Raw genomic sequence first — 21036 nt, forward strand, 5'->3', positions numbered from 1 at the left:
CTTATATTTTCATAAATTAATAATTCGTCGTAAAATTTAAATTAGTTAAAAAAAAAACAAAATAGCTATTAAACTAAACATTTTCTCTCCTTTTTTTTTTCATTCTTATAAATGGAACTTTGGATGTTCATCACAATTTATTTTTCATACCCAAATTTATTATTTATTGTTTATTATATCAGAAAATGGTATATTTTGTTTTTTGTTATAAAAGGACTGAGTAGAAATGGTGGGATTCCAACTTGTTAAATGCTATCACCATATTTTGTCTTTTAACACAGTGTGCGTATATATATATATATGATATATAGATATTTTTCTTTTTGATTTTAAGAAAAAGACAATTGAATAATAGGTGGACTAGATTTGAAGCTTTAAACTCACAAGTTGTTAAATTTATTGAAGCTTGACCAATGACAGAGCCAAATAAATATATATATATTAATAAATAACTCATTCTCACCCAAAGTTGAAAGAAAAAAAAGACAGTTTATTTAAAATGAATATTAAAATTGTAAATTTAAGGATTAAAGTAAAAGAAAATTGAAGTTTGAAGAGTAAGAAAATGAATGCAAAGGGGAAGGTGAGATGAGACAGTGGATGAACATTGAGAGGACAAAGTTTGGATTTTGATTTTCTTTTTTATAGAAAAAAAGAGAGATTTTAGAAGAAAGGAAATGAAATGCTACACCGTCAATAATGGTAATGAGAGAATTAGGTACAAAATTTGGTAAGGTTTAACTGTTTAATAACGCAATGATTCAGTAGAAAAAGAGAGAGAGAAAGAGAGAGGGAGAGAGAAAAGGACAGGCTTTTGTTGTTTGTCTTAAAAGCTTTGGGTTATAATCGTTGACTCAAAGAAGGGTAATGGGGGAATCAATCAATATTTTGCCTCCTTGGCAAAGACAATCCCATGAAAGTCTCAATTTTAGTGGGAAAAATTTCTTCTTTTTCATCCATCAATTACTTTGTTTGTAACTAATCAGAGCAAATAACTCGTTTTGGAAAACGACTGCTCTGCAAAGCCTTAAAACCGTTACCTTCTAATCCCTTTTTTTTTCTTTTTTCTTTCTTTCTTTGTCCCCAGAAATGGCAGCCACAAGGCTCTTCTTCCATGGAGTTTGTGTAGCACACCAAAAATATCTTTGACATTAAGTAAACCCCATTTCAGCCTTTTATCATAATACCACTTATGAACAGTGTCTACTGCTAAAGTGAGTTCTTTCTTTCTTTCTTTCTCTCTCTCTCTCTCTCTCTCTCTCCATTTCAGTAACTTTTCATTGTTTTCCTTCTTATAGCCCTCTCTTTGATGGCTTTTCAGTACTTGGGTCTGTGGTTTTTTTTGCATCTTTGCTCTGTATTCTCTCTGGGACTTTCTTTGCATTCACCTTATTGATTGTTTTTTTTTCTTGATTTCTTCTTTTTCCTTTTGATGATTCACATAGGGTTCAGAGTTTTTGGGTTGATTTTGTTGCTATTCAGTCGTGTGCTTCTCTGAGCTGAGATTCTCTTTGATATATTCTTCTTTCTTTTCCCCAAAACCCATTTGGGGTTTTTTCCTTTTTGGCTATGATGTTGAGTTGGGGAAGAGATGGAAGCGACATGTGGGTTTTCTTCTTCTTGTGTTCATGTGGGTGTTTTGAGGTTTTGAACAGTGATTATGAAAGATCTTCCATGTTTAACTAGTGAAGTACAACTTTGGTTTGAATTTTGGGTGAATTTGTACCAGAGGGAGTTGGTGGTCTTGTAATTTTCAAGGCTGTTTTTATTTTTTTTCCTTTTGAGGTGAACTCCTGCCGATTCATTCTGTTTCTGTAATGGAGTCTTGGAGTTATGTTTCCGAAGGAAAGGGATGTATGTCTGATGAAATGAATTCACCTACTAGTTCACTTGCAAGGAATAAAGATTCTTTGTTGGGTTGGGAATTCAAAAATCCTTGTAGCTTTGGTAGCACTATGTTACCAACGAGTCAACAGGTTGATAATCAAGGTTTTGGGGAACTTGTTTTCCCTGAAATGATTGGGAAACAATTACCTGACAATTCAGTTTGTGATATTTTGAGTAGCAAGGTTGTTGGTGGAAGATTTCTGAATCCAGCTATGAATTCCTCCATTGCATTTCTTGGGGAGGATGAATCCACTTCAAAGCTTTCTAGCTCTATTGTGGATTCTAGCAGCCGAGATTCGTCGTTTATTGATTTAAAGCTGGGGAGATTTGCTGACCAAAGGGATGCTCATGGTTACAAATTTTTTAAGGGAGCCCCCATTTTATCATCATCTGAATCGTCGATGCCTTCAAAACGAGTACGAGCTTCCGGTTTGAATTCCCAAACTTATTTCTGCCAAGTTTATGGCTGTAATAAGGATCTCAGCTCCTGTAAAGATTACCACAAGAGGCATAAAGTTTGTGAAGTTCACTCAAAAACTGCAAAAGTTATTGTGAATGGTATAGAACAAAGATTTTGTCAGCAATGTAGCAGGTTTGTTAATTTTCATCAGTCATAATCCTATGTGTTTACTTTTTGTCTCCCATAACTGATAATAATTAACATGAAAAAGAAATAACTTCATACTTGAACAAAGCTTCATACGTCGGTTGTACTTTCATTCTTTACATCTATTGAAACAAAAACAAGGTTTTTCTCCTAAAAAGAAAAAAGCAAAAAGAAAGGAGGTTCTATTTGTACAATTGCTACCAACTCTTCTTTCAAGTAATTAATTTCCTCGAATCAAGATCCCTGACTTCTTTTAGTACTTTTTTCTCTCTTACTTATCCTGAAATCTCTATTTTCCCTTTAAATTTGGGATCTGGATGTTAAGTGTTGTGCTTTGCACTGATTCTTCTGAAATTATAAAAGTAATTTTTGTTTATCTTTACTTCTAATATTTTCTGTGCTTATCTCTTTCTTCATCAAGGTCAATGTTTTTGCTAAATTAGTTTTGGTTGATCTATATATAGTTGGTTTCAAAATTAGCAAATAACTTTTACATACTGTTCTATAAATGTCTCTGGTGTAGAAGATAATCCAAGCTTTATGTATATTTTGATCGTTCTCTCTGGAGATCCTCACAGGTTCATAAAATTAATTGTAGTCCATTTGAACCTGATTTTTATGCTGATTAACATCGTCATTAACTTTACACTTAACATAAAATGAGGGGAAAGTGGGTGGTCTCATTGAAAGTTCTGATAGGGCATTTATCCTTGGCTTTTACCACTTGTCCCACACCCACAAAGCAAATCATTTGTATGGATTGCTGCTGTAATATGTTTTAGCTTTTGACTTCCAGGTTTCATTTGCTAGCTGAATTTGATGATGGTAAGCGCAGCTGTCGTAAACGTCTTGCAGGTCATAATGAACGTCGGAGAAAGCCTCAAGTGGCTATAAATTCTGGCAGGACTGGAAGGTTTCTTCAGTCATATAATGGTATTAAAACTGGATCATATCTTGCAATCCTACTCTTATTACACTGGTTGCATATGTGCACAGTTGTCTGCTCGATGTAAGCATGAAAACTTTCTGCATGGCTTCATTAAACCTGGAATCTCTTAGCAGTCACTAGATAATTTTTCTGATTTCATTGTCTAAACTTGTTATTGATTTATCCTAATATGCTCCATCAATTAGAATCCAGAATACAGTCACACTCCATCTCTTAAATTTCATTTATTGAAACTCATCAAGATGAGAAGTAATCTTTATTATTCAGTGTGCTTAACCATGAGCTTAGCTTGCTCCTTATTTTGTATATGTGTTTTTAGCTTCCCCCATGTTCTTGCTTCCTAAGATCTTTCAATACACACATATATTGTGCCATTGATATTCATAGGTATGGATCTTCTTAAATATCTGTCTGATTCTGATATACGCTTAGACCAAGAACAATTAATTTTGTTTGTGACTGCTGATTATGAGTGACATGAATAGTCAATTGGAAATTATTACACCACCCATTCAATTTTAATTGGGAAGGAAACGACAACGCAACCACCTGCTGTGATACCATATTAAACCACCAATTCACCCAAAAGCTTAAGCTGGTGGTTGAAGATAAATTTAATTATATATCACCAACAGAAATATAAAGATCTAAAACTAGTTTTTAAAAGATATTGAAAGCACCTGCAGCTTCCTATATTTGCGTTGTCAAATGTTTATGGAACTATTGGTTCTGTGATTTGTGGCATGTCACATTACCAAATTTGTTTCACGTTCATGAACTGACCTAAGAAGGCACATATATACGACTTTCCAATTCATGATTCTTGATTTAATGTTTTGTTCCTGTGAATAATTTAAATGTTTTTCTTTTTATTTTAGTTTAAGTGTTTCACATTGTTCTGGCTGTGTAACTGTTTAAATAAACTTCAGGTAGCAGGCTTCAAGGAACGGCATTAACAGCAACATCCTTCATCTGCCAAGAGATATTACCAAATGGACTCTTGCATCCAGAGAAATATGGAACAAGTGATTGGTGTAGGACTGTGAAAATTGAAGACAAGAATGAATATATGCCTTTGTCTGCTGTTCATGTTCCTAGTGGCCACTTGCATTCAAAATCCCTATTCTCTCCTTATGATATTGAAACTCAAGTTCCCCCTTTCCATGACAATGGACCGAATGCATCTGCCACAAATATATTCAAAGAGAACAGTAATCAATATCCTCTTAGTGTAGGAGGTGTGAATTCCAATTCTCGTTCTTACTTTCACAACCCCTCATTAGGCAGTGAATACTTCAGTGTTTATAGTGCAGCATCAACCGACCGACTATCAGGATTATCAGATTCCGGTTGTGCTCTCTCTCTTCTGTCATCTCAAACACAAAACTCCTCAACTCATTCATCAGGGATTCCCATTGGTCGTCCTTTGGTTTTGCTTGATGGCCAAAATCATTACAGCATGAGTCAACTTTCTGAAAAGCTCATGGGAGTAAGCTCCCAGGTTTCTGTCAGTGGTGTGTCCAATAAATTCAATTCATCAGGGTTGAATACTTCGGAAGGTTGTACCCTTGGTCCCATCTCAACACCTGAAACAAGTGATGCAGTAAATTTTGAAATTTCAAATAGGATTTTCCACGGATCAAATTTGGCAGATCCTGGTGAAGGTGGCCCCACAATTGACCTGTTGCAACTTTCGTCACAACTCCAGCGCGTTGAGCACCAGAGGCAAGCTATGCAGGTGAAGCAAGAAAGTAATGCTTTCTGCTGCCTCCGGATCACTTAAATTTTATGAAAAACAGGTACCTAAAAATGATTCTCTTGCAAAACTGGATTCTGTTCACATGCTAATAAGCCTCAGCTGAAGGAGTTCCTCAAAAAATATATGAAAAGGAAAATGATACTTTCATTTTTAAACAAAATTAGCTTCATTTTATTTGACTGCAAGCTGGACTATATTCACCATGTCATTTCCATTAACATAACATGAAGATCAGGATTTGAATGTATGATCACAATCACTTTGAATTAATTTATTTGATATGGCCCTTACTGATGTATATATTGTTAAATGGAAGTTTTCTTGTCCTTGTCACTGAATTACTATATTCCCAAAATATGTACTTGAATTGTGATAGCTGTTGGAAAGCATGTGGTTTTAGCTGTTTAGATTTGCTTCTTAACCTGCTCAAGTGCGTTTATTTTACTGAACTTGTGCTTAAATGAGAAACTTATTGACAAGCGTCAACAAATATACCAGCAAGGGCTTGGAATTGGCAATAAACAAAACCATCATTTTTGTCTAAAAAAACAAGTTGGAACTGAAATCATTGAATTTGAATAAAGTTGAGCACTGCTCAATAAGGATCTATCATCCTTCTAATGCTTACTTTTAGTCTCTAGTATGGCCTTGAAGTTCATGTAAGGAAAGCCAAATTGGACGACCAGCTGCTTGCTGATAACATTATTATTTTGGGGGCTTATTAAGAGTAGGGTTTTAAGTGGACTTCAGCCTTAAGCTATCTGATAATCTATCTCCAAAGCACTATTCTTGCTTGGCCATTGAAGTACCTTGGCTTGTTTTTTTTGGAATTCTATGGTTGATGGGGTTTCAGAAAGACTTGAAAAAAAGGAAGAACCACAATTAGGTTATAGGAAAATAAAGTTCTTTTATAAATTTGCTCCTCTTGAAACGTCCAGTTACAGAAAGGTTGGGCTATGGTGAAAGACAGACTGTTGGGATGTTAAAACTAACTCCTGAGGATCTTTTTTTCCTGACTTCTTAATGATGTAAACCAGCATGTTATGATCCAACTCTATGAATTTTGTGGACTTGTTATCTATTGCATACTTTGCCATAGAGAAGAGAACAAAAATTCTCGTCTTGCCGTCACCTTTTACCTAAAATTTGGTGTGGCTCATGTTTGTTATTCCTTTGAAAGCATCATCAATATTCTTTCTTTTAGGAACCCTTCCACTAAAAGTACCAGAGATTTCATATAGATGAACCCATTTTACAGCCATATCAAGGAAGCTTATGCTACAACCTCCATAGAAATTCTTTATTTCAAAATAAAATGTTGCAAGGTGTCATTTCCTTTTGAAGAAGAAACTCATGAAGTGTAGCTTAGGATTTTTTTTATTATTATGTAAGGGGTTTGTAGGAATCTTGATTCATGGAACGGTTTTCGTTGAAGTTTGAACTTGTCATGTTTGCAAGGTGGTGCGCAATGCTCGGGAAGCAGAACGAGCAGCTTTTTTCTTTTCCTTTCTTTGTTGAACTAGTATGCGTTCAAATTTCAATCATATGCCATATTGGAGCTGCCAATATCAGTTACATTACTGCTAAATCTAGAATAAGAACATTATGATCACTTTTTACACTTCAATGAGATGAACTATGAACAAACAATTGCTTCTCTGATTATTTTGTTATGTCGTAATCGTAAACTGTTGCATATATTCAGATCCTCAAGCAGCACTGACTCAGATGGTTTTGACAACTGATTCATATTGGAAAAGGTGACGCAAGAGGACGAAGCTTGTGATGACTGAACAATGCAGTGGATTTTGATGCACTGCTCCTGGGAGTGCTTGGTAGGATGAGGAGAATTTCAAAATAAAGTAGCATGATTTGTTGCTTTTTTATATGAACTAACTTTGTTCCATAAACATTTGATATGTTGGTACAATTCTTGGACCATTCTTGAAGTATTCTATTATTGACTTGTAAAATTATCTGTGCATTCTTCTCTACCATCCATCGTTTTAAGGATGTCTTCTACTTGTATCCTTGAGAATACCATGTAGTACTTTTTGAAAAGATATCGTTTTTGTTTCATCACATTGGTGTGGATTGGAGTGATAGCCTTAGCCTCATTACAACTCTTTGACGATATTGGAGATCCCAACATAGTCTCCTTTGATTAGAACTATTGACAAAGACTCGAAATTTTTTCTGTTAGAATTAGTGCAGATTGTGGGAACATACAATATATGTATAAAAGGCTTGGAGGATAATAACACTTACTCTTACTACTACAAATTTGACATTTGTTGACGACAATAAAAAATGTAAAACAACATAGGTTCAAGATTAATTGAAAAACTAAAGCGATTTTTTAAAATAAATTAGGTAAAATGGTAGATTTGAAAGAAAAAAAAGAAAGGGGAAGATGGTGATTTTTTTGTTTTCTTTAAAATGCGTTGGACGTATATTACTTTAACTAACGGAAGAAATACTAACTCAGCGAAACGCCAATAAAAGTAGATGAAACAAGAGAAGTATGAAAATGTCGATATTTTGCAACCATCGTCTGCATGTCACATCTTCAACTTTTTTTATTCAACAAAAGTAGGTAATAAATCAATGTTTTGAGAGGTCAAGATTGTGCTTAAATATGTTTTCTTTTAAACCAAAGTTTTAATAAAATGTCTTTTGCTCCCATATGACGATGGATACGAAAGAATACTAAAAGTACCAAATCATTTTCAAATAAGAAGAATGAGTGCTTAACTACAAGAAATGATACCCAAATATTTTGAACTTGGAAGCAAAAGCTTGATCGAATGAATGAAAAACAACGAGTAAAAATTATTTTGAAACAAATTTGGGTAGTTCAGTTGCTTCCTCGGATGGATTTAGCTCGTCCCAAGCTTCAATCCAAGTGAGCATGGCATCTGCAAGTTTAATGAAATACTCATCAACCGAACTGAGTTTTTCCCTCACCAGCTTGGAGAGTTCAATATAGCACTTCTGCACAGTGTTGCAATCCTTTGGTAGCGTAACAGTTTGAAAAAATGGTACGATTTGTTCTTGCCAAAAGATTCCTTTGTATTCCTTTCTGAGGTTTGTAAATGGGTTGCTTGCCTTGCTGTGCCAGATATATGGCAACCCTGTCTTCACTCCAAATCCCAAGTGGTCACAAATGACCTACAAAGATGTCAACCGTTCGGTTAGGACTCGACGGTTTGTTGGAGAATATGTTTGCAAAAACAGAATGAGTGCAGAATGCAGAAAGAAACAAATATGAATGGTTGAATTGAACAATCTATATTACTGAAGAGAGGTTAAATAGGAAAAGGATATACCTTCATACACCAACCAGCCCACATATCATCATAGCGACCAATGGGTTGGCCATCTCCCATGAGTCCAAAGTACATGGCAGGACCGATCAAATCACGGTTGAATGCAAGATTCATTCCACACATTGGAAAGAGGGTGGCCTTTGGTACCGTCAGAACTGCGTCAACGTACCTATGATGTAAACATACTATCAAAGCATTAAAATTTTAGAAGGAAACTGTTAGACCGTCGATTGAATAATTATGTTAGGAGCGGCAGTAACGAAAATAACCAAAGGATAGTAGGATGTAGAGTTGTTTGTTAGAGTACGATAATTTTGTAGTCTGGTTTATTTTCTTTTGTCTCTTTGCTTGTATTTTGATATTTTGAGTAGAACAGTGGTTCTTAGTAGAGAGAGTCGTCTGCACTCTCAAACTCGGGAGAAGGTTGTATATTTTGTGTTGATCTTATTTGTATAATGTCAAAGTTAGTAAGCAGTTTTTTTTACACAGACATTATGAAATCCAAATCTCTATTAAGATTTCGATCAAAGAGTGGAGAGAGTAGGAGTTGAGGAGAGCGGAGCCCTGAGTTTCTACTTAAAACATAACTTAATATGTTTACAACTACTTAGATTTCATAACTCCTTGGGTGTTTGAACCAAGGAATTGAGAAGTAGGAGGTGTGAACTCCATTCCTTGTTTACCCAAGAAGCTTATGGGCTCCACGACTAGAAAACATCAAATTTTATGTTTTGTTAACTTCTTATGGACTGAGTTCATAACTCCCCATATTTCACTACCTTGTGTTTCTCTCCATTGGTTTGACGAGTTGGGTGGGTGCATCATAATCTGGAATGTTTAACCAAAGCCCATGAGATACTGCAGTGGGAACACCTTCCCGGAGAGAAAATGGATATCCACGGACAAAATCAGCACCTTCTCTATATGGATCATAAAGGGTGTTGAAGAAAAATGGGGTTGATGGCGTCAAGATGTTCTTAATGTGCTGTTCAAGTGCATTAATCTCTTTACCAGATGGATCTTTAGCAACCTGCGTTACAAGATCAACATCTACAACTTCACATCCATAGTTTGAATCAACGTATAACTAGACAAGATACGATTGAAGAAGGCGCACGAATATCGTAACACAGAGCAAAGTAATGCACAGAGATGATTATAATCAAAATTCTCGTGATTGTCTCAAAACACTTTAGTGTGCAGTTGGGCATCACAAAAAGGTTCTAAAGGAAGTACATTTTAGTCATTAAAACCCAAAACTGAAGCATGAAATGAATGGACCGGCATGAAATTCCACCTTCAACATTTACCATGACAACAATTCGCCCATTCAACAAATACCTTACACGGTTAAGTTTTGACAATAGTTCAAAATGGACTCCAAATGAAACACTTTAAGCTTGACTTTGAATGTGCTAAATTCCTTTGTTGTATTCTCTAGTTTGAGAGTGTGAGTGGTACAAATACTTTAAGAGTGTGTTTTCTATATAATTGGGGTCGGAGAGAGATTTGATGTATGATTGTAATAATTTTTTCCATAGTGAAAATTTTCTAATGCGTGGTTTTTTAACCGGTTTGGAGTTTTTCTACATTAACTTTTTATTGTTTTCTGTAAGCATAAATTATGGTTTGTGTTTATGAGTTGTGATTTACCTAATTAGTATGTTTCTTTCATTTATTTACCTGTGTTAAGTATGTTATGCGATTGTTCAATAAAATATACAATATCAACACTTTGTTTTAATTTTTAACTTACTTTTTTTTCTTTTCTTTTTGGCAACAATGACAAGATTGTCAGAAAACAGGAGCAGATGATTGACAAAATCAATCAAATAGAATGGATGGCCAAATAATCAAAATAAAGAGAACCATATTCACTAAAAGTTCTCAATTCCATCATTAAAAATTCAGAACCAAAACAATCAAGAACATGTAGCCAAAGCCAGTACCCACCCCCATTGTAAAACTCATTACAAAAATCAAACTTTTAAACCACTCATTGATGCAAAATCAAAAGCTCGATAAACGATAAAGACCCAACCAGTAAAAATCAAAAGCTTAAGCTAGTAGTAACCATGGTAAAGTTTCCTTGGCACATGGTAGGTGGATTGTGACATGAGATGAGATTAATCGAGTTGGGCTTAAACTAATCCAAACACTCAGTAAAATACTAAAAACTGAAGCAAGTAGTAGGAAAGGTAAATGATTCAACACAAACAAAAAAAAAAAAGAAGGTAAAGGGAACTCACAAAGCAGTCATCATCAATTGTGAAGATATACTTCTTCTTGGAGATCAAGTACCCAAAGCACCTACAAGCAGAGTCCTTAAAGGAAATGCAAGAGGCCTTAGAACCCAGAATCCGATTGATATCGTTACGATTATAAAGTTCATAATCAAAGCCATCAGGAACTCTGATAGTTTTGGAAGGATCGCCGTCTTGGACAATGATCAAATGATATGGCTGAAAAAATGGCCTCCACATTTCAAGGAAGTCGAGGTTACGGATGGTGGGGATGACGATATCGAGGTCATCTTTGAGAATGGGAGTGGAGTTGGTATCCGCCATTGTTGATGTTGATGAAGCTGTTTGAATGTTAAAAGAAAGAGAGAGGATTTTGGAAGAGAACGGAAGCGGGTGAAGAATTTGAAGGGAAAGAATAGGAATATGCTTAGACGGCAGGCACGTGCGTTAATATAGAGGCGTTCGTTATGAGACAGCTCAATCATTTCTTTCTTTTTCATATCCTAAACATTATAAAAATATATATAGCAATGTTAAAAAGAATACAAAATTTGATATATCTTTTAATTAGAACAAAAGAGTAAAGAATTGAGCTTTCTTTTCTCTAAAGTCAGTGCTTCCCTTTTTATCTTTGTTCTTATAGAGGAGAGATTATTATATAATGAAAATATGTAATTTTGTATTTGGTCAATAAATTAAAAGAGGTGTTAGGAATTTTAATAAAACAATTACTTGAACTTTGACTGACTAAAGTCCGGCAAAGACTTGGCTTACTGAACCTATTGATTGTTTGTTGGTTCAATGCTTCCATGTTTTTGTCTTAACCTTACTTTGCTTTATACTTTCTTTCTTTTTAATAATAAATATAATTTAAGAAAACATATAGTTAATTTGTTGAATGACGACTCTTTTCTCGTATGACATGTGTCAATTTGAAACTAAATGTAACTTGATTCATTTTTTTCGAGTTGAGTTTATTTAATAACTATTTCTTCTGTTTTGTTTTACTTATTTTATAGTTTAAATATAGTCTAATTTTATAATATAAGAAATATATAACATCCATAAATATATTATATATAATATATATATATATATATATATATATATATATATAAAGTTATAAAAATATACATCTGATACAGATTAACCCCTATCCAAAATTAACAACAATGATACAATTGTTTCTATTTTTCAGTGTTATTCAAATATGATCTGCATTGTTATTTGTTACTTGAGTCAGCATTCACCTCAAATAACGCTGAATTAGTCTTATAGTGCTTTTGTAAATGATTTACCTGTGAAATATTTAATAGATACTAAAGAAACAAATGAACCCATTGCAAAATTCTAACCAATTCAGAGTGATTAAAAGTTAAAAGGTAAATTAAAATTTAAAAATGTACCGATATAAAATTAAGAAATAATTAAAGAAAGATATTGGACAAATTGGACCTGAAACAAGAACCTTAGTAAGGACCTCCCATTGCCATTGGAACCCAAGCCAACCTTTGTTAAAAACTAGGGGAACAATTATATATATATATATATATATATATAACGAAAAATACAAATAGAATTTATTCCTTATCGTTTTTTAGAATTTAAAAATATTAAAACAAATCGATTACTTGAAAAATGAAAAAATCGAAAAAAGGCAATGATAATGTTATCAAATAAGCCCTATATCATCTTGCTTTTTATTTCTAAATCAAAATGTTCTAAAATTTGACCAAAAAAGAAATTAATTGAACAACTAGAGAAAGAGGCTTTCTTGGTAGTTCTATTCTGCTATGAAGGAGTTATGAGATTATTTATAGGAATTGCAAGTGTTATCGTGTATAAATTAAAATTAATTATCATCAAATATAATTGTGAACAAGCTACCAAAGGCCAACCTTGAGTAAATTAATTATAAAGATTTAAATGAATCAAAGTATTTAAAAAGAACAAAAGAATAATTATATTAAAGGAAAAAGGTAGAAAGAAAGAAGAGTAACCTAACAAAAAGAAGTTGGGCTTTAGATAGGCCTATGATCGGGCCCTCTTTGTGTAAACAACCTACCACATTTCATATTGGATAACCAACAAGCCCAGCCCAATTTACCATATAAAAGCTTAGATAAATTTTAAACAAAACAATTACCAAAAATAGGGTTTAATAGCTTAACGATTACAAAATCTTCCTTGGCTATCTTTTTAATATGTTTCTTTAGGTGTGACCTAAGTTCAAGAACAAATTGATATATAAACTCAAACTCATGAATATTGTGACTTGACTTAACAATAATACAATATTTTGCAAATGATATAATTGCAATTATTAAAAAAAAAAAATCTTGAAAGCAATAACAAATAAATTGGATGTAGAATTATTTTTGGTAGTCAGAATGATTTTAATGATAAATTAAAATCAACCCCAGTTGGAGATTTAGAAAGAAAAAAAAAAGGAAAAAATGGGGAAAGTGAAGCAAAATAAAGCATTGTAGTTGTTGTCCTCTCTCACTCTAAGAAGGTTTAATTTGGTTTTCACAACTATAAGGTTAAAATAAACTGTTTAATATTATACAGTGAGAAGAAAAAAAAAAGGTTGTTAAATCATTGTCAAGATCAGGATTACACATCTACTTTTTTATTTTAAAAAAGAAAAAACAAGTACCAAGTTAAGTTTCCTAAAAAAGAACAATAATAAGTGAAGAGAAACTATTTCAATAAATTGGAACATGTATTTTGCAACCTTCTAATTTGGTTGAAGCTTTGAGATTCATTTTCAAACAAACTCGAATTTGGATCATTTACGGCTTTAAATAATTTATTTTTCAACATTTTAAAATCAATCATTTATGGAGAGTTTGATAACTATCAATAGATATCTCATTTTAAAATAATGTTCCAAAGTATGTCTCCTTAGAGAATGATACTTATTTGTTCATATTCCAAACAGGGAAATGTAAATGATATTCAAAAGCTACATATTCTGAAAAGATGATCATGAAATAGATGGAAGAACTCTTTTCAAAATCCAAATTAAATTAGAAGTTTAGTTTCTCAAGTTTGAAGCGTGCATATGTACCTCCAAACTTTCAAATTTAATTTCATGTGTAATAGGTTCAAATTTTAAAAACTAATATGTGTATTATATATAAATTTGAATTTTATGTCGAATGAGATCTTAAACTTTCACTTTTTCAGGCAACATCATAAAATAGCTTTTGCTTTTGAAGCTTATTTAAAAAGTTTTTATTCGAAGAGTTTAAATATTTCTTTTTTAAAAAAAAGTTCTTGAAGTCAATCGAAATGGGCTATTAGACTCCTACCTACCTTAATTATACTGAACAGGATATGATCTAAACTAAAACTTACTTGTAGTTCCATGAGAAGAAAACTTGATTTTGAAGCAGTTGAAATCAGGTCCTGGGTTCTGCACATCTGCCTTGTGAGAACACTGACAGTTGAAAAGTCATGTCCAGACCTTTTGCATCATTCCTCTCTAAAATCTTTGCTTCAAGATGCAGAAATACTGAAAAAGATAAATGAAGGATTTAAGAGGTTGTGTGATTGTGTGTAAGAGAAGTAGCTGAAAAACATCACATGGATTATCTATCTAACAACCAGTAGGTGAGAGGTGAGACATCTTCTTGCATTCTCTTGAACTATATTGGTCTCTTCATTTCTCAATTTCTCCAACTCCATGGTACCAGCTAAGAACAGTTGCATCCTCTGAGATTTTAAGTTGGTTGATGCTTTTGATCCTGCAAAAGCTTTCAAGCCATGGAAGTAAATACCTATATTCATTCATTACACAAAATTCTCTTTCAATGGGAATGTTACTCGCCTCGACAGCAAAAAATTGCACTCTTAGCACTTCTGATCTTTACTGCTTTCTATTCAACTGGTACGTGCTCGTTTACTGCTAGAGAAAGATCTTTCATTTTATTGGTCTTATTAGTTGATGAATGAATTTGTTATTGCTTGTGTTGATCTTCAACAGGGGCTTACGATCCGTTGGATCCAAATGGGAACATAACAATCAAATGGGATGTAGTCTCTTGGACGCCAGATGGATACGTTGTAAGATTGCAAAACATCACCTTATAAATTCATTTGAAACCAATACATGTATAGGAAATCATGCAGCACCTGTTTTGTCCCTCCCCTTTAACCACAACTTAATTAGTATCTTTATGTAGCTTTCCAGGATTATGAACAATCAATGAAAACTCCAAAATTAATGATCTAACCGTTGCTCTTCATTGAATTTGAAGGGTGAGGATCAGATCACTACTATTTGCACTTACCCGATAGCCATACTGACCTTGGATGCTTTTTAACTGTAACAGGCTGTGGTGACAATGAACAACTTTCAGATGTACCGACATATCAATTCACCAGGATGGACTCTAGGCTGGTCATGGGCCAAGAAAGAAGTAATATGGTCAATGGTAGGAGCTCAGACAACAGAACAAGGAGATTGTTCCAAGTTCAAAGGAAATGTCCCTCACTGTTGCAAGAAAACCCCAATAGTTGTTGATTTGCTCCCTGGTGTTCCTTACAATCAACAATTCTCCAATTGCTGCAAAGGTGGAGTATTGGCATCCTGGGGACAGGATCCAACAAGTTCTGTCTCCGCCTTTCAGGTGAGTGTTGGGCTAGCAGGCACATCAAACAAAACTGTAAAGTTGCCAAAAAACTTCACACTGCTCGGTCCAGGACCAGGATACACATGTGGACCTGCAAAGGTTGTGCCTTCTACTGTCTTCCTTACTCCTGATCGTCGGCGGAAAACTCAAGCACTGAGTAAGCTTGTTTCTATTTAACAATGTTGTGTTCCTTACAGAATCTACTCATCCTCGAGTTGTTCTGGATAAATCTCTTGAAGTTGATTTATGCTGCATCTGATACAGTGACATGGAATGTAACCTGCACTTACTCACAATTTCTGGCCTCTAAGAACCCAACTTGCTGCGTATCACTCTCCACTTTCTACAATGATACGATCACTTCTTGCCCAACGTGTGCATGTGGCTGTCAGAACAAACATAATTGTATAAAGTATGACTTCTTTCTCTACTCTAGATGGTAACAAATGTGTTTCAGAAATCTCTGAAGAGATTGAAAATAATAAACAATCAATGCTTTAAAGAAAAAAGAAGGAAAAGGACGAATGGGTCTGATCCTCGTGGATAGATGTTCCTTGATCTTAGCACCTATTCCTTGCAAAAAAATACGAAGAAAAATCACATTCCCTTAGTCAGATCACAACCATATACGTACCTTGGAAGAGCTACACCATGACTGGAGTCTGTAGTACGAAATCCAGTGTCCAATGAACAGTAATTTAGTGTCAAATGTCTATAATATACATTTTATATATGTATATAGATCAGCTAATTTACTAGCTTCATATTCAGCTTACTAGCTAGAGATTATAAATATATATTTTTTTAATCCCACCATGCAGGAGTGACTCAAAGCTATTGCACAAGGAAGGAATAAACACTCCCAAAAAGGATAATACACCTTTACTACAATGCACCCATCACATGTGTCCAGTTAGAGTACACTGGCACGTAAAGATTAATTACAAGGATTACTGGCGTGTGAAGGTTGCTGTAACTAACTTCAACTATAGAATGAACTACACACTGTGGACACTGGCAGTGCAGCATCCAAATCTAAACAATGTAACTCAAGTCTTCAGTTTTGACTACAAGCCCCTTGTTCCCTATGAATCCATCAGTGAGTTCTCTAAAATCCTTATGTTTTCAATGCAAATGTATGATTATTTCATCTTATTTGACCTAAATGCACTACAAAATTCAATATGCAGATGACACTGGCATGTTCTATGGCATGAAATTCTACAATGATCTATTAATGGAAGCAGGGCCATTTGGAAACGTACAATCTGAAGTACTCATGAAGAAGGACAAGGATACCTTTAGCTTCAAGCAGGGTTGGGCCTTTCCTAGAAAAGTATACTTCAATGGCGACGAATGTCAGATGCCACCACCAGAATCGTATCCATTTCTTCCAAACTCTTCGCCTGTAGGATATGGTCCAGTAACCAAATTTACCACCTCCTTGTTGATTTTGATACTCTGGTTCATGTGGTGATCAATGGTCATTCTTCTCATTCTTGATGAACTTCAAAGATCTATACATGTTTATAATTCAAGGGAGAAACTACAGATCTGCAATGAACATAGGTATGCATGCCAGATATTATCGGTCATAGAATACATGCACTCAGCAGAAAAATCAATTTTTGTTGTTTCTGAGTTGTCTGAAGTTAATTATCTCGAGTAAACATATCCTCTCTTACCAATGTGCTTCACAGAAAATTCAGTATAGAAATGATTCTAGAGTGTGAGTCTTATTTTTTGTTCTGAAGTACATAGTCTTGACTATGGTTAAGTAAATGAAATGATTCCATCATGTATCAACTTTAATAACAAATAAACTATGCAGAAAACAGGCATTCTGTGGAAAAATTGAACTGTTTCATAAGTTATTACACTGAGAGCGACAAATACTTTTTAATCATTATACAATAAAATGATTGAACGTATAATGTAACTATTTGTACAACACAATTCGCTCCAAAACTACACAAGAATGAGGTTGAGTTAAATAACCCATCCACGAATAGGAACAAGCTCATATTGCCTTTGATTTAAGCATCAGTAAATTCAACATCATTGACCAGATTGCCAAAAGCTCGTGGGAAATCTAGAGTGGTAGAGCAACTAATAGTGTTTGTTGTCCCCGTAGGCGTGACTTATTGTGCAAAATTCAACAGTAATGCCAAAGATATTAAGATGGTCACAAGTAGAGATATAGCTGGTCTGGAACTGGCATTTGGCAAGTAAGGATAGGCCTCTGGAGGTGGCATCACACAGTTATCACCATTGAAATAAACTCTTCTTGGGAAAGCCCAACCCTTGTCGAAAGTGAAAGTGTTCTGGTCTTTTTGAAATAGAAGCTCAGACTGCACATTACCAAGAGGACCAGCTTGATTGAGCAGATCGTTGTAGAACTTAACTCCCCATAACATCGCGGTATCATCTGCAAGACAGTGCCATAGTTACCAACCATAAGGAGAAACTCAACGGCATAATGCCGATTCTTTCCAATCAAAAGAGATGGGAATAGATACATTCAGAGATAACTTACTTAGGTCACCATATGGGCTCAACGACTTATAGTTAAAGCTGAATAATTTAGTGATATTATCAAAATTGGGATGCTGCACCACCAGATTCCAGAGAGTGTAGTTCATTCGGTAATTGAAATTTGTGATTGTGATCTTCACTCTCCAGTAATCCTTGTAATTCAGCTTCACGTGCCAATGGACACGAATAGGGCACATGTGGCTGGTACACTGGACCAAGGGTGGATTGTTGCCCGATTTATCAGGAGCTGATACAACTGAAGCCAAAAAGGGAGAATCTGGACTGCAAAAGATAATTTGAGCAGAAATAGATTATTGAGTTGAGTAAAATAGTTTCAATTTTTCACCCCGACCACAAACCCAATGTTGAAAGAAAAATAACTAACACAGTTAATTTGAGCAAAAAAGGTTTAAAGTTGATTAATAGTTTCAATTTTTCACCCCAACCACAAATCCAATGTTGAAAAAAAAAAAAATAGCATAGTGCCTAATGAAAAGGTAACTTACTCCACACAGCTCCCAGAACCCGCCGTGTTATTTTGACATCCACAAGTGCAGGTTGGGCAGTTGACTATAGTATCATTGTAGAAGGAAGAGAGGGAAACACAACAAGTAGGTGTCTTCTGAGCAAGGAATTGAGAATAGGTGCATGTAACGTTCCAAGTCACTAAAATAAGAAGCACAAGGATAAATTCAATCAAATGTCGTCAACAGATGTTATTGATGCTTACAAGTAATTCACATAGAACTTGTGCTCAGTCTGATAACAAGTCAAAACTAAGAGTGATGAGTCTATGCCCATTTAACAACCAACTCAATCTATAAAGTCTCAGACAGAAACACCTAAGTTAATATCATTATTAATATCTACGTGCATGCAGACAACATTAAAAAACTACATTGAACCTAAGTATTAAATGCGCAAGTATTCAGCAAGTTTACTTACTCAAAGCTTGAGTTACTCTTCTTTTGTCTCCAGAAACAAATTTGGTTGGCCTCACAATCTTTGCTGGCCCACAAGTATATCCAGGTCCTGGTGCTTTAAGCGTGAAGTTTTTAGGGAGTTTGACAGTTTTGTTACTTGTTCCTGCAGAACCAACACTGACTTGAAATGAACTTGCTGCATTGGCTGGGTCTTGGGCCCATGAGTTTATCACTCCACCTTTGCAACAATTTGCAATCTGCTGATTGTAAGGTGTTCCTGGCAATAAATCCACAACAGTTGGATCTTTCTTGCAGCAATGAGGAGTATTTCCTTTGAATCTTGAGCAGTCACCCTGTTCGGTTGTTTGGCTTCCCATCATGCTCCAGATGACCTCTTTCTTTGCCCATGTCCACCCTAATGTCCAACCTGGAGCTTGAATATGGCGGTATTGCTGGAAGTTGTACATTGTAACAACAGCCTGCACCAAATAGATGATCCTTTAGATTGGAGAATCGATAAGAAAGAAGCCAAATTAGCTACCAAAACACAAGAGAAAAATTACTGCGTGGGTAATAAAAACCACCACATGCTAAGTTTCTATTTTATGGCATACACTCATAGACACTACAACTGGAAATACACTAAAGTTGGCATAAGAAAATGTAAAGAGACTAAGCAAACAAATGATTGAGGTACTGATAATATTCTAAATCAATTTTGAACGAAAAACAATTCAATTTAATTCCTGAGTTATTAACTGTAGCAGGGAACCAAAGAAGCGCAATTCTCATAAGAAACTTACAACATAGCCATCTGGAGTCCAGCTCATTACATCCCACTTGATTGTGATGTTCCCGTTGGGATCAAGTGCATCATAGGCTTCTGCAAAGAGATCCAGTAAAAAAGATGAAAATCGAAGTTTCTCAGATAATATTTCATAACTATTTTTTCTTCTCCAAGTCATGGTTGCATATTTGCATCTAATTCTTCTCCAATATCAATTAAAATCACCATTACTAACAATAATAACAATCGAAATGACGCAACAAAGATTTCAGAAAGAACTCGTTGACTTATCAATATAACTAGATTCCATCACAATCTAGCATCCGTTCATTAGTTCACAACATAACAAAAAAAGAAACACTCATCTCCAAATTTGAAATCGATCAATCAATAAAGAAAAACATAAAACCGCTGTCCTAAGAATAGGTGAACAGTTGAAGTAAGCACTAGTTCTAAAACATTCTCAACAACCAGATACCTAATATGGACTAATGAACAGCTAAAGTAAGCACATCCATCCAGTAGCTAAATCTGGAACCTCCAGACATAAATAAGCAACAAAATTGAGTTCACTGACCTGTTGAAGTGAAACTGAAGCTGGAAAGTAGAAAGAGAACCAAGACGGCAATGACAGTAAGGTCGGCGACGGATCCAGTGGAAGCGAAGCGCCGAGACCTCATTTCTCCGATGCAGACTGAGCCTGCCGGCGTCGTTCTGCTAGTGGCTCAAGATCTGCACGAGAAACTTGCCGTAGCCAATGACGAGAGAGAGAGAGAGAGAGAGAGAGAGTAGGAAGGATTCCACAAGAGTGTAAGCCTTATAATGGTGAATTGTAAGAAATAAAGAAATTGGTTTTAATGGCGGACTCTCAAGCTTTCTGTAAGGAAACAGTTTACCGCCGTTGATTAGCGAAATTACAATCCTACCCCTTGTTCTCCATTTTAACTAAAATTTTCAATTGAATTATGAACTTCGTATTGTTGTTCGTAGTAATGCTATGCTTGTTATGAAAAACCATTTATGTTTACGGATCTTTTTATTTACCTCTTGTTGAGTTCATTGTCTCATATCTGGAATGAAGTTTTTATGTGATTTATTGTCCCATATCATGAATGAAGTTTTTCCATATCACATTAGAGATTCAAACTTTTGTTGAATTCATCGTATGATTTATATCTCTTTAAATCCATCGTAAGCTTTTTTTTTATTAATTATCATAACTTTAACTTGCTATTCTAAAAAAACTTGATAAACCGACACGAAACCACCAAAGTTTTATTTTCTGGATGATTTACTTATGCAAAAAAAAAAAATTAAAACATCATACATGTGAATGTCTCATTTTTCTTTTTGTATCGTTCTACCCTATTTGTCAAA

General features: G+C 34.6%; 4 protein-coding genes across 5 annotated transcripts; 2 read left to right on the plus strand and 2 right to left on the minus strand.

Annotated features, from left to right (window-relative positions):
• Positions 1-868: 868 nt before the first annotated feature.
• Positions 869-7284, plus strand: LOC101221286 (squamosa promoter-binding-like protein 6). 2 transcript variants are annotated; one of them, XM_011650337.2, is made up of 5 exons: positions 869-1214; positions 1446-2479; positions 3291-3427; positions 4373-5242; positions 6908-7284. In XM_011650337.2, the coding sequence occupies exons 2-4, from the start codon at positions 1818-1820 to the stop codon at positions 5224-5226; spliced, it is 1653 nt and encodes a 550-aa protein (XP_011648639.1). In that variant the 5' UTR covers positions 869-1214; positions 1446-1817; the 3' UTR covers positions 5227-5242; positions 6908-7284. The 2 variants fall into 2 exon arrangements, with proteins under 2 accessions (XP_011648639.1, XP_004138332.1); XM_004138284.3 differs by lacking the exon at positions 869-1214 and having other exon boundaries at positions 1225-2479.
• Positions 7285-7828: 544 nt separating this feature from the next.
• LOC101221524 (UDP-arabinopyranose mutase 1) lies at positions 7829-14523 on the minus strand. Its single transcript, XM_004138285.3, has 6 exons — positions 14387-14523; positions 14138-14294; positions 10781-11277; positions 9311-9561; positions 8532-8700; positions 7829-8373 (listed from the first exon to the last, which is right to left on the minus strand). Exons 3-6 carry the CDS (start codon positions 11096-11098, stop codon positions 8035-8037), a joined length of 1077 nt encoding a protein of 358 aa, XP_004138333.1. The 5' UTR covers positions 11099-11277; positions 14138-14294; positions 14387-14523; the 3' UTR covers positions 7829-8034.
• On the plus strand, positions 14508-17212 carry LOC101221756 (COBRA-like protein 4). The gene is made up of 6 exons (XM_011650357.2): positions 14508-14669; positions 14766-14845; positions 15115-15571; positions 15679-15826; positions 16236-16513; positions 16605-17212. Exons 1-6 carry the CDS (start codon positions 14546-14548, stop codon positions 16889-16891), a joined length of 1374 nt encoding a protein of 457 aa, XP_011648659.1. The 5' UTR covers positions 14508-14545; the 3' UTR covers positions 16892-17212.
• On the minus strand, positions 17205-20487 carry LOC101213424 (protein COBRA). Its single transcript, XM_004138169.3, has 6 exons — positions 20237-20487; positions 19676-19755; positions 18895-19351; positions 18456-18615; positions 17951-18231; positions 17205-17842 (listed from the first exon to the last, which is right to left on the minus strand). The coding sequence occupies exons 1-6, from the start codon at positions 20337-20339 to the stop codon at positions 17556-17558; spliced, it is 1368 nt and encodes a 455-aa protein (XP_004138217.1). The 5' UTR covers positions 20340-20487; the 3' UTR covers positions 17205-17555.
• Positions 20488-21036: the final 549 nt, after the last annotated feature.

This window comes from Cucumis sativus, chromosome 1 (assembly GCF_000004075.3).
Source record: "Cucumis sativus cultivar 9930 chromosome 1, Cucumber_9930_V3, whole genome shotgun sequence".
Lineage (NCBI taxonomy): Eukaryota > Viridiplantae > Streptophyta > Magnoliopsida > Cucurbitales > Cucurbitaceae > Cucumis > Cucumis sativus.